Source organism: Gracilinanus agilis, chromosome 1, assembly GCF_016433145.1.
Source record: "Gracilinanus agilis isolate LMUSP501 chromosome 1, AgileGrace, whole genome shotgun sequence".
NCBI lineage: Eukaryota > Metazoa > Chordata > Mammalia > Didelphimorphia > Didelphidae > Gracilinanus > Gracilinanus agilis.
In genome coordinates, this window is record NC_058130.1 from 78,375,124 (window position 1) to 78,390,475 (window position 15,352).

A 15,352-nucleotide genomic window follows, 5' to 3' on the forward strand; every position below is an offset into this window, starting at 1 on the left:
CATTCTCCAAGAAATTATCACTGAAAATTGCCCAGAAATTCTATAATCAGAGGACAAAATAAAAACTGAATGAATCTACTGATCACCAAATGAGAGAGACTCAAAGGAAATACATGGGAACATCAGTGCTAAGTTACAAAGCTCCCAGTTTAAGGAGAAAAACTAAGAGCAACAAGAAAATAGAATTTTAATACTATGAAGCCACAATCAGAATAACACAAGACTTAGCAGTCATACTTTATTTTTTTTTTGTTTTTCTAAGATTTAAATATTTTATTTTTTTATAAAAAATTTCCATGGTTACATGATTCATAGTTTTACTTTCCCCTTCACCCTCTTTACCCGCCCCCCCATATCCAACACACATTTCCAGTGGTTTTAACATGTGTCATCAATCAGCAGTCATACTTTAAAAGAACACAGGACATGTAACCAAGCATTTAATAGAACAAAAGAACTGGGCTTATAACCAAGAAACACATATCCAGAAAAGATGAAAATAATTACAAAGGTAAGAAATGGATATTCAACAAACTAAAGGAATTTCAACTATTCCTGAGGAAAAACCCAGAACTCAGCATAAAATCTGGTCTATAAGAAACATATAAAAGTAATGAACTAATCATAAGCAACTCAAAAAGTAAAATTGTTTGATTCCTTGTATGGGAAAAAGTCATCTATGGCCTTTTAAAATGGCATTATTCCCTGGGTATTTTGAAGTGGTGTATATGGATGGAAGACTTCAGGTTGAGGTGAATATAATGGAATGAGGTGAAATGGTAGAGGAATAGACCAGGATGAGGTGGGATGGAATGGTTATCTCAATCAGTGAAGGAATGAGTAAAGGAGCTGCCATGAAGATGGGGAAGAAGAGGTGGAGGCTAGAATTAGAACTCTACTCTCATCACACCTGGAATGAAGAGAGAACATACAAAATAAGAAGGGTAAAATTTTGCTTAACTTACACAGCAATAGGAGTGAAAAGGAATAGTTTATGGGATAAAGTGGGGAGGACAGTACATAGCAAGAAGGTAAGTTGAAGGGATAGGGAGGGACTCTTAGGTCAAGACTGGGGATGATTTTTATAATCAAACTCATACAGAAAGAGGACACAGTTGGGGGATAAGAAAGGAACTTTTGGAAAGGTGGATGGAATAAAAATTAAAAGGTAAGGGCAAAGGGACAATGGAAGACACTTTGGAAAGGTGGACCAATTAGAACTGGGAGGGCAAAGGGAGAGGATAAGGGAGGATTTTTGTTAAGGGGTATGAATAGAAGATACTGGTAAAAAATGGACATCTGAGGAAGGATACAGCAAAGAAAGGAAAAGGGGGACATTGAAAAGGGAGATATTGAAATTATAGCCAGTGACTATGACATTGAGTGTAATAGAATGAATTCGTGGAAGGGGAGAAAACGGGCTGCAGGAAATATAAAAAACCACAACCTGACAATATGTTGTTTACAAGAAACACTAAAAATGCCTATAGAGTAAAAATGAGGGGCTTGAGCAGAATATAACATGCATCAGCTGAATCAGAGAAGGTTGGAGCATCAGTCATGATATCTGACAGAATTGGGGCTAAAATAGATATACTTGGAAGAAATGAACAGGGTGACTACATTATGTTGGGAAGGCACACTATGGATAATTAAACATTATTAATTTTGGATCTGTATGCACCATGTAATAGCATACAAATGTTTTAGAAAAAATTTAATAAGATACAGGTGGACATAGATAAAATAATGATAATAATAATAATAATAATAATAATAATAGGGGACCAGAAAAATAAGTAAGAAAGAAGTTAACGAGATGAATAGAACCTTAGATAAGTTAAATATGATTGTTCTCTGGAGAGCCTACACATACCTGCATGAGTTTAGTAATAGATCTAAGTATGAGCATACATGTTATCCAAATATTGTTTCTGATGGGACAATAATGATTTAGAGAGCATCAGTATTCTGCAAAAGTTTTATTTTAACACATCATAATATAGAGGTAATCCTGCACTCTTAAGGCACTGTGGAAGGTGGAACAAAGTTCTACTGGGTATGATCAAGTTGGAAAGACTTGGTTTTGGAAAGAGTATGGTCCTGACAACATATTGGGTCTGCTGCCCAAGGACCAACCTAACTAAATATGGTTTTAGTAACGCATGTTAACTGAGAATCAGATAGGCTAAGTTAATCAAATTTAATGCTGAAGGAATGTGGAAAAACAAATATTACATTGCTAGAGCATCTGTGAATTTGTTTTTTTTTAATAAGATGGAAATATACATTAAGAGCTGTAAAACTGTTTAGGCTCTTTGACCAAGGAATCCAATTATTAGGATTAGGCCATAAGGGCACTATCAAGAGGGTAAAAACCTATCTATATATAAAAATATTAATGGAAGTTTTGTTTGTAATGACAAAATAACTGGAAATAACACAAATGCAATGAATGAAGAAATAGCTAAATAAATTATGATATTTGAATGTAACGGATTGAATTTTATTATTAGAAATTAACAACATTGGAAATATAAATAAAATAAGAGAAATAGATGAAGAGATGAAAAGAGAAGAAAAACAAAGAATAATACATAATATAATTATATTTTTAAAAATAATAGCCACAAAATGAAGAGAAAAATATATCTAAGTAAAACAAATTCAAAAGGAACTTAAAAGGAGAGGATATTTATATTAGCAAAGATATAGAATTCATATATTTTAAATACATTATAAACAATGTGGCGTTTGTAGTTTTGCACATAATTTTTATGCACTTGTTAAATTAAATGCTTTTTGGTGGCAGTGATGATAAAAGTATATAATAAAAGAAAAAGAAACAACATTTTACAAATAGTCCCTTGCAAAAGGGCAGCTTTCTGGGTCACTGTATTGAAAGACAGGTCTAAAGGAGGGAGGTACTGGTTCAAATTGGGCCTCAAACTCTACCTATTTGTGTCACCCTGGGTAAGTCACTAATCCCTATTGCCTAGCCCTTACCACTCTTCTGCTTTGGAGCCAATACACAGTACTGATTCTAAGATGGAAGGTAAAGGTATTTAAAAAAGATTGCAAATGTCTTCACAAATATTGTCTAATTTTATCTTCATGACAACCTGTTAGTTTTAGGTTCTATTATTATTCATGTTTTATAGATGAGATATCTGAGGCAGACAAACATTGGGATTTTCCCAAGGTCACACAAATTGTAATTGTCTGAGGTAGTACTTGAACTCAGTTCTTCCTGAGTTTAATTCTCGCACTCTTTCCACTGTACCACCTACCTGCCTCTAGATTGGCCTTTCTCCACTTAAATGCCTTTGAAGACCCAAGTTAGCTCTTAAGATTACGTAAATAATGATATGAACTCTAATTATTAACAATCATTCTAATTAACAGTTATCAATAAGAATGGCAGGATTTCTACTTCTTGACATCAGAGATGCAGTAGATCTATTGATAACTGTTTGCTTTCTTAATGTCTTCAGATTAAGATCAGGCACTGATGGGAAGAACAGAGGTTTAATTTTTGTCTCTTCTTGCAGCTAAGCCGTGGAGCCTTATAACCCATTTAATATTCAGATAAGCAACTAGACCTGTGGGACTGACTATAACCATACAGAATTTCTAAACTTTGAAGTCTGTCCATCACCTGAGAAAGTCTGCACTCTAGAAAGCCAATATAACACAGACTGATTATACCAACCATAGAAAAATATCCCCATAGAGCTCCACCTTATAAAAAACACACACACCCAGTGATTGATCTATACAAGGCAACAAAGTGAATATATTAAGTTTTATTTGATTTCTGATCATTTATTTATATTCAAGGCACTCTTAGCTTCATACTTTTGCCTCTTTGATGATGCTTTGTAGCAAGCAACTGGTTTGGCAACGAGGAACTAAACTATAATTTTCCCTTCAGTTGCAAGAAGTAGATATTATATAGAGAAAGTCATGAAGTGCATTTAAAGAGCAGGAGGGCAGTTTATGAAGGTCACCAGTTAAAAAACCTTCAAGGTTCAGACTCAACCAACTATATTTTATGTAGAGATGAAAGAATATAGCTTGAGTTTGCTGTTTCTTACTTAGTAATCATTTTTGGCTATATAAATCATATGAGGATTATTAATAGTACTTTTTCCTAACTGAAATGTTGATGTTTCCTTTGGGATCAGAGAAGGATTTGACTATTATGAATCATTTAAGACCCAGCCAATTAAAAACAGAGCATCTATCAATGATGACAAATCTAGTCTTTGTCAAGTGTGTTTCATACACAAACTCTTCTTTGTCAAGGTTAAGAGAATTTTGGAGAGAACACTAGATTTGGAGTCATAAGGTCTGGGTTTGAGTTTTGGCTCTTCATTTCAATTAAACATAATTATTAAGCACCTACTGTGTTTAAGATATAAGAAACTAGACAAGAGGGATACAAAGACAAAACTAAAACAGCTCTGTTCCAGGACAATTGCATTAAATTCAGTAAGCATATGTATATTAAGCAAATTCAAAGTAATTTCCAAAATGGGAGAGCATTAATAGCTAAGAGGAATCAAGAAAAATCTCATACAAGCAATGGCTCCTATGATATGCTTTGAAAAAAGTTAGGGATTTTATAAGGCAGAGGTGGGAAAAGAGAGCATCTCAAGCATGAGCATTCACTTAGGCAAAGCACTGGGAGATAAAATGTCACACACATAGTGCAGGCAGCAGGGTAGCCTGATAAGAAGAGAGGGGGTTATATTCATAACTCTGGCACAATCCCTCTGTCTCTCAGATCTTCATTTTCCACATCTATAAAATGGCAGAGTTGGATCAGATGATCTCTAATTTTTTTTCTAGCTCTAATATGTTGTAATCCAAAATTCTAAATACTGTACTTGTTGGCACCATAGATAGAGCACTGGATCTGGGGTCAGGAAGACTCATCCTCCTGAGTTGGAGTATGATCTCAAACACTTCCTAGCTCTTTGATTCTGGGTATGTCACTTTTTCTTGTTTGCTTCAGTTTCTTATCTATAAAACGAGCTGGAAAAAGAAAATGGCAAACCATTCCAGTATTATTGCCCAAGAACGTGTCAATTGGGTTTATGAAAAATTAGACATTCCCTGAACTACAACCAAATATTACCCAAAGCTCAAAGCTAAGTCATAGCAGGTAGATGTGTTCTAAGGGAAATTTATAAAATTTACATATTTTTAAAACAGCTACCATGCTTAATGTTTACTACCATTTGGTTATGTTGTTTTTATATAAAGGTTTCTGGAATGTTGAGCAATCTATAGAAAAGGAACATTTTAGTAGCAGTTTTTCCTTTTAAAATATTTTATTGGTGACCTTTGTTTTACCATCACTGTCACTTTCTAGGGTTTCCCTTCTACCTCAAAGAATACTATCTTGTGCAAAAAATTATAAAGCAAAATCAGTCAGCATATTAGCTATCTCTAAAAATGTATGTCTCATTTCACAGTTGTAGTCCACTTACGCCCTGCTGAGAGGTGAGAAGCATGTCTTAATATCAGTCTTCTAAAGTCTTAATTTGTAGCTCTCTTCATAAGATTTCTGAAGTCTTTCAGTATTCTTTGCAAAGAACTTTTAAAAATACATCAGGATTGAGCCACAATTGATTCCATAGACAAGAAGGGAGAAGTGAGTCACTAAAGGAAAAGATGAGCTAAGAAAACTAATACTTGACTCCAGCTAAATTTCAGTGAAGACAAGACTTCTCTTTTAAACATTTCTTTGGAATTTTGCTATTAGAGTCTACTGGTTATAAGCATGGATGTCAGAAAGGAACACAGTGGCCAAGTTTGTGAACTTGATGGCATCTTAGGAAAAGATGTAAATATTGAAAACAAACATCTACTATTTTAACAACAGAAACAGAGGAGCAGCAACAGCAATAGCAACCAGAATAACAACAACAATCTTTTGGAAAAACAGAATGAAGCATATAGATGGTCAGTTCCTGATATATTCCTTTCTTTTTGGTCTGGTATTGACCTTTCCACTTGAATCTCCACTATTGCCACTGGTCCCCATTTTCCTTTCAGCTCATTGGAATTCAATGTTTGGGAGAAACACTGTTACTGACTGGGGTTGGCTATTAAGTTCATATTTGTTGGACTCTCCATTCAGATCTCCTTTCTGTCCAGGAGAAAAATGACCCTTCTAGACTCTCTGCTTAATCATTATCCTGCATCAATTTTTGCTGAGCAGAAAAGGCATTTATAATTTTCCTCTTTTCTTTGTCACTTAAATGATTTTTAACTAACAGTAAAAAAAACAACCTTTAGAGAACATAAAGGCTTTTATGCTTATTTCAGACAAGGAAGTTGAATATTTAGAAAGCTATTCCTTCTTCCACAGGGTGAACTTCAAAAAATAAAAGAAAGGGAGGAAGACAGAAAGAAGTATAGGTAGAAGGTTGGTGATGATGATACCCAGGTGGGTTAGGCTATGGGATTCCCAGGTACAAGGAAAGCTTATCCAAGCCTAATGAATATCTCTGGATATTTAATATTTGCTGGAGACAACTTCTAGTCAGTCAAAAATAGTAGATTTTTAATTAATTTTTATTGAATTGAACTGAATTGAATTGAAAGAGCAATTCATTTGTGTAAAAGTTAAAAAATGTTATTGAATTTGGTCCAAGGCAAAGTATATTTTCTTTACACACCTTCAATGCATCTGTGAAAACAGAGAATACTAGAAAACAAGTATTTGCCTAATAGCTTTCATTCAAGGGAAAGGGTTTTATTTAGCCCTTTTTGCCTGATAATTAACACATCAAGGAGCAAATATGATGATAACCATCAGTTACAGAAAGAATGTGCATAATGATAATTACAAGAGGTGAAATTCTGATGGACATGCCAAGAGATATGGCATTTTCATACCAAGTGTGTCAAAATTCAACTCAAGAGCTTACTTGATCCTTCTACTTCAGTCAAGATGTAATAAACACTTACACTGTACCCAGAACCATGCTTAGTAAGTACTGCGATGTATTAAAAAAATTAAAATTAAAATAGAAAACACAGCTCATGTCCTTGAGGCTACTGCATATTGGAAAAGTAATAAGCCTTCTCAGTGTCTATAGATACTGAAATGAGAATTCTCCCTAGTCTAATGTATTTCACAATCAGCTTACTCTTGCCATTATTTTGTTTCTCAGGTCATGGATTTAGAGCTGGAAGAAATTTTAGTGATCATTTATTGAAATTCTCTTATTTTAGAAATGAAGAAAATAAGTCCTAAAGAGGTCATTCATGAATATAGGAATGATAGAATCTGTAATCAAGCCATTTAGATTCTAAATTCAGAGCTCTTCCCACTCCTATCTTGCATTCAAACCTGCAAAAGTAGATTATGGCTACAGTGGCTACAGTCATCCTCCTCATCCTCATCTTGTAAAATGGTTGTCATATATATATATACATATATATATATATATATATATGTACACACTATGGATTTATAGTATACACAGAAAATACAGTGAAAGAATCAGACTATCCTTTGATGTCACAGATCTGTTTAGATTGTCTACTTGTATAAAAAGGGATGCAGATGCATGTATGAAAAGCCCAGACAATTGACAGTGGAAGAGTTATTCTTATTTTCTAAAGGCAAATCTATAATCATGACACTATTATTGTATTTTGATTGGGGGAAGGGGGAGAAGTTGTTGATTGCTCAGTGTATTTATTTCACGCAATTTTGTGCTTTCCTATGGAGAAATCAGAATGTCTCTGGTTACCTGGTCACAAAGCTTAACCAAGAGGGTTTTAGTTCTCATTCAAAAGTAATGTCAGCTGAGATTTAGGACCATAATTACTTTTTGCTTACATACTAAGATTGAGAGGATGCTGTCATCTCTTTTTGTAGCAGAGTGGAAAAGGCTTTTGTTTTACCCTGATGTCTCAGAGGGGAAAAAAGGAGCTCCAATCCTGAATAATTTGGTTATGAAAAATATTCAATTATATCCCAAGTTTAATTCATTTAGTAATGAAAAGTAAATGAGCTCAAGTAGCATGTTTGATTTGTCTCAGAAGGAGAAAGATTGATCTACAGGAACAAATTTGGAGTTAGAGCACAGGAAGAAATGAACCTTGACTGGGAGAGTCCTTTTCCAACTTAACAGAGGAAGATTGTGCCTTCCATGGGATATTGTCAGGGTAGAGAAGAGGAAAAGATCTTGTTTCCGAATGGCTGTGTAAACATGTACACGGGTGTGTGTGCACACACGTAGTTGCCGTACCAGCCCATTTCAGCAGAATTTATAAATCACGGTGGTACTTACCGTTTTTGCAGATGGGGCAACACTGATCTGGCTCGTACACAGGGTCCACACATTCAGTCTGAGGACAAGCTGACACTGTGCAAAGCACTTCACCATTGGCTTCACAGTGGCATTTCTCACAGGGAGAGACCTGAAACACAACCCCATTCATCCAGGTTATTCCTTCAACAAAGGCCATTTGAGTCTGAATGAGCCTAGACCCCACGACTTCTGTAGATTATCTTTGGTTCAAAGAAATGGCTGTCTCCAAAAAAAAAAAAAAGCCTTAGTAACAATAATGTTAGCAATAATAGTAGCTGGATTTTTTATAGCATTTTAAGGTTCATAAACCATTTAGCTCATTTGCTCTTCATAACAATGCTATGAGGTGAGTTTAGCAGTTAATCTTATTTTTTAAAGATGAGAAAAGTAAGGTTTAAAGAAGTTAAATTTGCTCATGGCTACAGAGATAGTGTCAGTTAGAGTACCAGGTCTAGAGTCAGAAAGAACTGAGTTCAAATGTGGCCTCAGACACTTACTACCATCCTGAGCAAGTCACCTAGCCTTATTTCCCTCAGTTTCCTCATCTGTAAAATGAGCTGGAGAAGGAAATGGCAAACGAGTCCAAGAAAATCCCAGGTGGGGTCACAAAGAGTCAGATTCAGCTGGATAAAAACAACAAAATTTTTGCCAAAAAAATCTATGGACTAAAGACTGGACAACAACAAAAAACAGCAACAGTGCTAATAACTACTGAATGACAGAATAGATTCGAACCCAGGCCCCTCTCAACTCCAGGTCCAACACATTCTCCACTATTGTGCACAATCTCTTCATGATGGGTATAAATTATAGAACAGGGAGCTTGAATTTAATTTCTGGCAAAATTCTAGAGTATGATTTTAAAGGAATGGTTAGTAAACATTTTTAGAAACTAAAACAGACATCACCAAGAGCTTGGATCTATTCATCAATAACAGGTTGTACCAGGCTATTCATATTAATAATGGGGTTAGTTAATTAATAATAGTCTAATTGACCAAGAGAATGTGGGACCTAAAGTTTGCTAAAATTGTATCATGACATTTGACTAAGTCCCGCATGCTATACTTAAACATGAGATGGAGATATATAAAATGGATGATACTAGATTTTAATTTTGATAGATTATAAACTGGTTCCATGGCTAGAACCAAAGAATTATCAATTAACCATTCACTGTCAACAAAGAAGTTAGTTTCCCAGAGAATAATACCATGATCTCTGCTTTTGCCATGAAAAAATACCATGGTAAAGGCATCAATGGCTCACTTATCAAATTAAAGACATTATAAAGGCAACTGGTGACAAACTAGATGGATCTACAGTTGACATAAACTTAGGAAGATCTGAGCTCAAAACTAGCTTCAGGGACTTCCTACTATGTGACCCAAGACTAGTCAGGTAAGCTCTGTCTACCTCAGTTTCCTCAACCATAAAATGAGGATTATAAGAGCATCTACCTTCTAGTGTTGTTAGGATGAAATAAGATAGCATTTGCAAAGTGCTCAGTACAGTGCCTGAGACATGGAAGGAGCTATATAAATTCTTTCTCTTTATCCCTACAAAAGTTGTAGGCATTAATACACAGAATCAGAATCAGACTTTCAGAAATGGGCTCAGTGTAATAAACTTAAATTTAATACAAAAGTATATATTAGTAATCTGGCTCAAAATTCAACTTCACAAGGATAAGATGGAGAGGATATGGCAAGATAATACTGAAAAAATCTATGGGTAGGAAGTGGTTAATGCAGTGCAAAATCAATATGAGTTAATAAAGTTATAGAGCACCCAATAAAGCTAATGAGTTTTTAGGCTACACTATTATATGTCCAGAGCTAGAAAATGAATAATCTTCTTGTTCTCAGCCTAGTCATGTCCCACTTAAAATCTTGTATTTATTTTTGAGAAGCTCATTTTGGGAGGGATATTGATAAACTAGGGAAATCCAGATGAAGGCAACAAGGACGGTGAAAGATCCTGAAATTAATCAATTGGTCAACCAATATTTGTTAAGCATCTATTTGGTTAGACATGTTTTATATAGATATAGATATAGATATAGATATAGATATAGATATAGATATAGATATAGATANATATAGATATAGATATAGATATAGATATAGATATAGATATAGATATAGATATAGATATATATTGCCTTCTTTAGAATGCTAGTTCCCTATCTTTAAACACATGCATGTTTATATATGTATACATAAAATATAGACAATGTGAATAAATACAAATATATACAACGTGTTTAAATATAAGATCATTGAGGAGTAAAAGCACTTACAGGTGGGGAGAGGCATCAAGGAAGGTTTCATTAAAGAGGCAATGCATGAGTTTCCTCTTGAATGAAGAGGAAAATGGTTGAAAGAAGTAGAGATATTTTGCCCAAAGAAAAGAAGTTTTAGGCTGACACAAAAACTATCTTTAACAATCTGAATGGCTGTCAAAGGAGTCAAACATTCTATTTGACTCCAAAGGGTATGACTAAGATGATTGGGTAGAAGTAGCAAAGAGAAAAATTTAATCTTGATGTAAGGTTCAAGTCAATAAGTTCATAATTTATAAAAGCAATTAAAAAAAGATTCTCTAATAAAAACAGAATAGACTTCCTCAAGAAGTAGTGGTCTCCAATGTACTGGAGATTTAAGGTTCAATCGCCACTTCTCAGACACATTGTAGGTGTTTTGTTCATTTGGTTCTAAGTATTTTGAAAACTATTTTAAGGTATGATACAGATGCTTAGATCTCTTCTAGAACTGAGATTGTATTATCATGCCCACCTCTAATTTGATTATCTATCTTCTATTAAGCAGCAAGTGGCACTGATTAGAGAAGAATAAATAAAAGCTCACATTTACAGAGTACTTTATGATTTGTAAAGCATATTCCTCATGAGAAATCTTTGGAGTAGTTTATATAAGTATTATGGCCCCTATTTTTCATGGGTGGAAAAACCGAAGATCAGAGAGGCTAAATGAAGTGATGAATTGCCCATGTTCAAACAACTGGCTAGTGTAAGAATCAAGATTTGAACATGTATTTCCTAATTCTAAAAAACAGAATACTTTTCATTATATCACACTGAATATTCAAACAGAAAGGGAAGCTGATTTGTCATGAATCAGAATCATTTCCAGAAAGGAGCATGGTTCCAAAATGGAAACAGCAAACCACTAAATTCACTATGAGTAAAAACTGTGGCAGAGGGACCTTGGAGAAGAGATCACTGGGTAAAAAACAAAACACAAAACAACTTGTTTAAAACTCTAAGACAACTATTTGAATTTCTTGTGATAACCCATCTGGTTATTAGATTCACAATTCATGTGAATTGTGACTATATTTGGACCTTAGCTAAAGAGTCGTGAGTCATAGTAGGCTTGGTCACCTAGGGTATGACTTTTATTTTTGCCATCAGTCATTTAAACTATGAAGCAAAAATTCCTGGACACAATAGATTAAAAACAAAAGCCCTGAAAGTTCATTTTGCAGCCTTCCATGTGATTAGAATGAAATAGTAGAATTATAGAAATAAGATTGAATTAAACAGCAATAGAGATTGTTGCTATAGTGCATGTACCACATATTTTGGAGTAGTTTTATTAAAATTTTACAACAGTGCATATTCCTTTCACAAATGCCATTCTGATAATTAATTATATATATAAATTATATGTGTATATATAAATATAATTTTTAAAATAATTATACAATAATTAATAATATAATCACATGCAGGTGATTAATTCATTACATGTTTTAAACCATGTTTTTCAATGCTCTCTTCTGTTGTATGTATCATTATGTGGATCTCAGCACAACTTACTTGCTAATTTGAACTCAGTAGCAAAACACTGACACCATCTGGTCATAATTACTTTTATTGTAGGCATCAGTTGGTAAGATGGAACAAACCAGCCTCTCACCAATACCTGGCTCATTCAGCCCAATTTTAGGTAATACTAAACCTCATGAAGAATTTAAAAGGAATAGAAAGAATAGTTCTTCTTTTCAAGGAACCTACAGCCTAGAGGGAAAGATGACATACACAACTATGAAATTACTTTTGAGTGTCTGCAAGGCAATTCATCAATAAGTAAAAAATTAATATAACAACAATTAGTTGTGATATGAAAGGACAGAAAAACAAAAAATTAACAACCCATTAATCAAGGAAAGAGGTGAATTTTGAATTTTGTAATAGAATGCAAAGAGTCAGATGTGGAAATGAAATTATACATTTTTATATATGTAGATGTAAATCTAAGCATTTTAGGCATATATTTACACTCCAAAATCATCATTCCATTTGAAGATTTTCTTTTCCTGACTAGTAAATGTTTCTAAACTGAAAACACTTGTGTGAACTCCTTAAGTGTCTCTTGGAGAGTTTGTGGAATCAGGAGACATTTACACATGTCCATAGGCTTCCTGGATTCCACTTATGTCACAGCTGCAAGCTTTTCTCCTGGCAAGAGCCCATCACATGGTTTTGTGACTCTTGCAGAAATGTTTGCAAAAGCACTTTTGCAGTTATTATAGCCCAAGATTTTTTAAAAATGCTCCCATGGCCAGGATGCACTTGGAAAATTGTTCATGATTCCCTGAAACATTTTTTTTTAAAACCAGACAAAGAATGAGTCGGGATCTGCCTATATAAAGCTTTTACTTCTCTTCCCCACCCCATCCCCATTCCCTTCTCTCCAGTATCTCTCCCCCAGTCTCCTTCCTCCTAGTCTCCTTCCTCCCAAGTTTTCCTTCTCTTCCAGTTCAGTTCACCTCTCTCAATTCTTTATGCCATCTTGGCTCTAGAATCACCTGCTCCTATATCTTACATAGGTAAGACACATTAGGATCAGTTCTTGATTAAAAATGTATTTTATAAAAGATTTAAACATGAAGTAAGAATCTGGTATCAAGGCATTACATACTCTTGGAACCTGAAACTGTTGCCCAGAACAGAGACATGTGCAAATTGTGGGCCACGTATCAGTATTCCCTGAAGAACCATTCCCAAAAGGCTAATGGAAATGCTCCCTTGGAGTGGGCTCCAATATCTAATTCATTCTAATCCACTTCCCATGTTCCACTATAGCTCATCACTTTGCATGGGTTCCTCATTCTCATTGCTTAGCTTTCTTGCCTGCTAAGGTTTTATTTCCATGGATTCTGGACCTGCTATGACCATTACACACCATTTATATTCTCCAAGACTTGCCTGTCTCCATTAACTCTGGAAGTTAGGAGACATGGGCTTATATCCTCCTTCTGAGGCTGAATATTTGTATGGCCAGACAACTCACTTAGTTGTTTCTAGTGCTAGTTTTCTCAACTGTAAAATGAGGGAAATAATACTAATCCTACCTAGTTAACATGGTTATCAGGGGAAATCTCTGTAAGTCTAAAACTTCTACATGAATATTAATTGTCCTTATCATCAAAATCATCATTACCTAGTTCTTTACAAGAGATCAGTCACAGATACCTGGGAATATCTTAGGTCCTCGGATTTCCTTTGACTACATTTCCTTTTTTGTCCATAGGTCCAACTAAATCCAATTAAACCAAAAACAGACTTCACCAAGCACTATGCTGTCTTAAAAATATAAAGACTAAAATCAACAGTCCCTGCCTTCAAGGAATTTGTTTTCTACTAGGTTTCATACAATATGGGCATAAATAATAGGCAAAGACAGAGTGATTTGAAGAGGAGAGAGAACAAACTGGGTAAAAAAGGAAAGATCAGGGACTCTTTACACTCATATATTATTTAGGGCCCCCTTCCAAAGAGTTTTCATTTATTTGGATTAGATCTATTGAGATCTACTATAATATAAATTTAAACATTTTCATATTATTGTGAAAATAGTTTTATCCTTTAACCTTGTGGAGGAAATATAAAAAATCCAGTTTTGATTATGTTGGATTTGGCAGCATGTGGTCAGTGGACAGTTTGCTGGATTTGTAGCTAGGAAGCCCAAGTTCAAATATTGTCTTAAGTACTTACTAGCCATGTAGTTCTGGGTCTTAAAGAATCTTGGGGAACTCTGGTTCCCTGTACCATACTCAGAAAACCAGTACCTTTGCTTCTAGTTTTGCTCCCCCGCCCTATATCCTCATTGCCATCTACATTCCCAGTAATTACAGATTATGTCTAAATAATACAACAACTAGTTGAAGAATAAAAATCAAATTTACTGTGTTGTCTACAAACAACTGGTAAAACTAACTTTTTTTAAAATGGACTAGCTAGTTGTTATGATGTCCTAAAGAAAGAGTATGGTCTATACATAAGAAAAAGGTCATGTTGAACTAATATATCATTTTTCAAAGACTTTCTACCTTTCTTCAAAATTGTAGATCCAAATTTTCAACTGCCCATTGCTTATCTCCACTGCCTCATTAAAAAGACAATAAAGTCAAGAATATGATAAAAATAGCACATTTTCATGTGTTGAATAATTAAAAAATACATCAATACCACAATAAATAATGGTAGCAGGCTACTGCTTGGTCTGCATGCCCTGGACACTGGTTTGTGCTTATTAAATCCTAGTTTGCTAGTTGATTGATTGACCAGTCAAGCATCAGAGCTCCTTTTTTATACTGAAGAGAACAGGAAGTAATAACAGTAGTCTAAGGCTTTAAACCTCTAAACCAATCATGTCTCAAGGAAAATTTCAATACCTTTTAAGGAGAAACCAGCCTAACTTGCATGAAGGGAAGGGGATAGGAGATACTTCCACATGATCTCTAGGTCTTTTTACCATCCTACTTGGCTTTTTTGGTTTAACAGTATCCCTGTCAAAAATATGGCATCAATATAAGAAGAGAGAATTCTTGATATTGTCTGAACAGAACAGAGGATAGCAGGACTATAAATCATTTAGTACCGGACACTACTTCTCTTAAAAGTATATAACATTGAATTAGCTTTCCCCCATAAATATCATATTATGAACACATACACTGGATTAGCAGTCTGATGAAACCTC

General features: G+C 34.5%; 1 protein-coding gene across 1 annotated transcript in view; it reads right to left on the bottom strand.

Annotated features, from left to right (window-relative positions):
* Positions 1-15,352, bottom strand: part of VWC2 (von Willebrand factor C domain containing 2) — a 191,842-nt gene that overhangs the window by 139,865 nt on the left and 36,625 nt on the right. Inside the window, exon 2 of the mRNA XM_044656900.1 lies at positions 8,319-8,448. Coding sequence (XP_044512835.1) covers positions 8,319-8,448 — 130 coding nt within the window. The remainder of the gene's footprint in view (positions 1-8,318; positions 8,449-15,352) is intronic.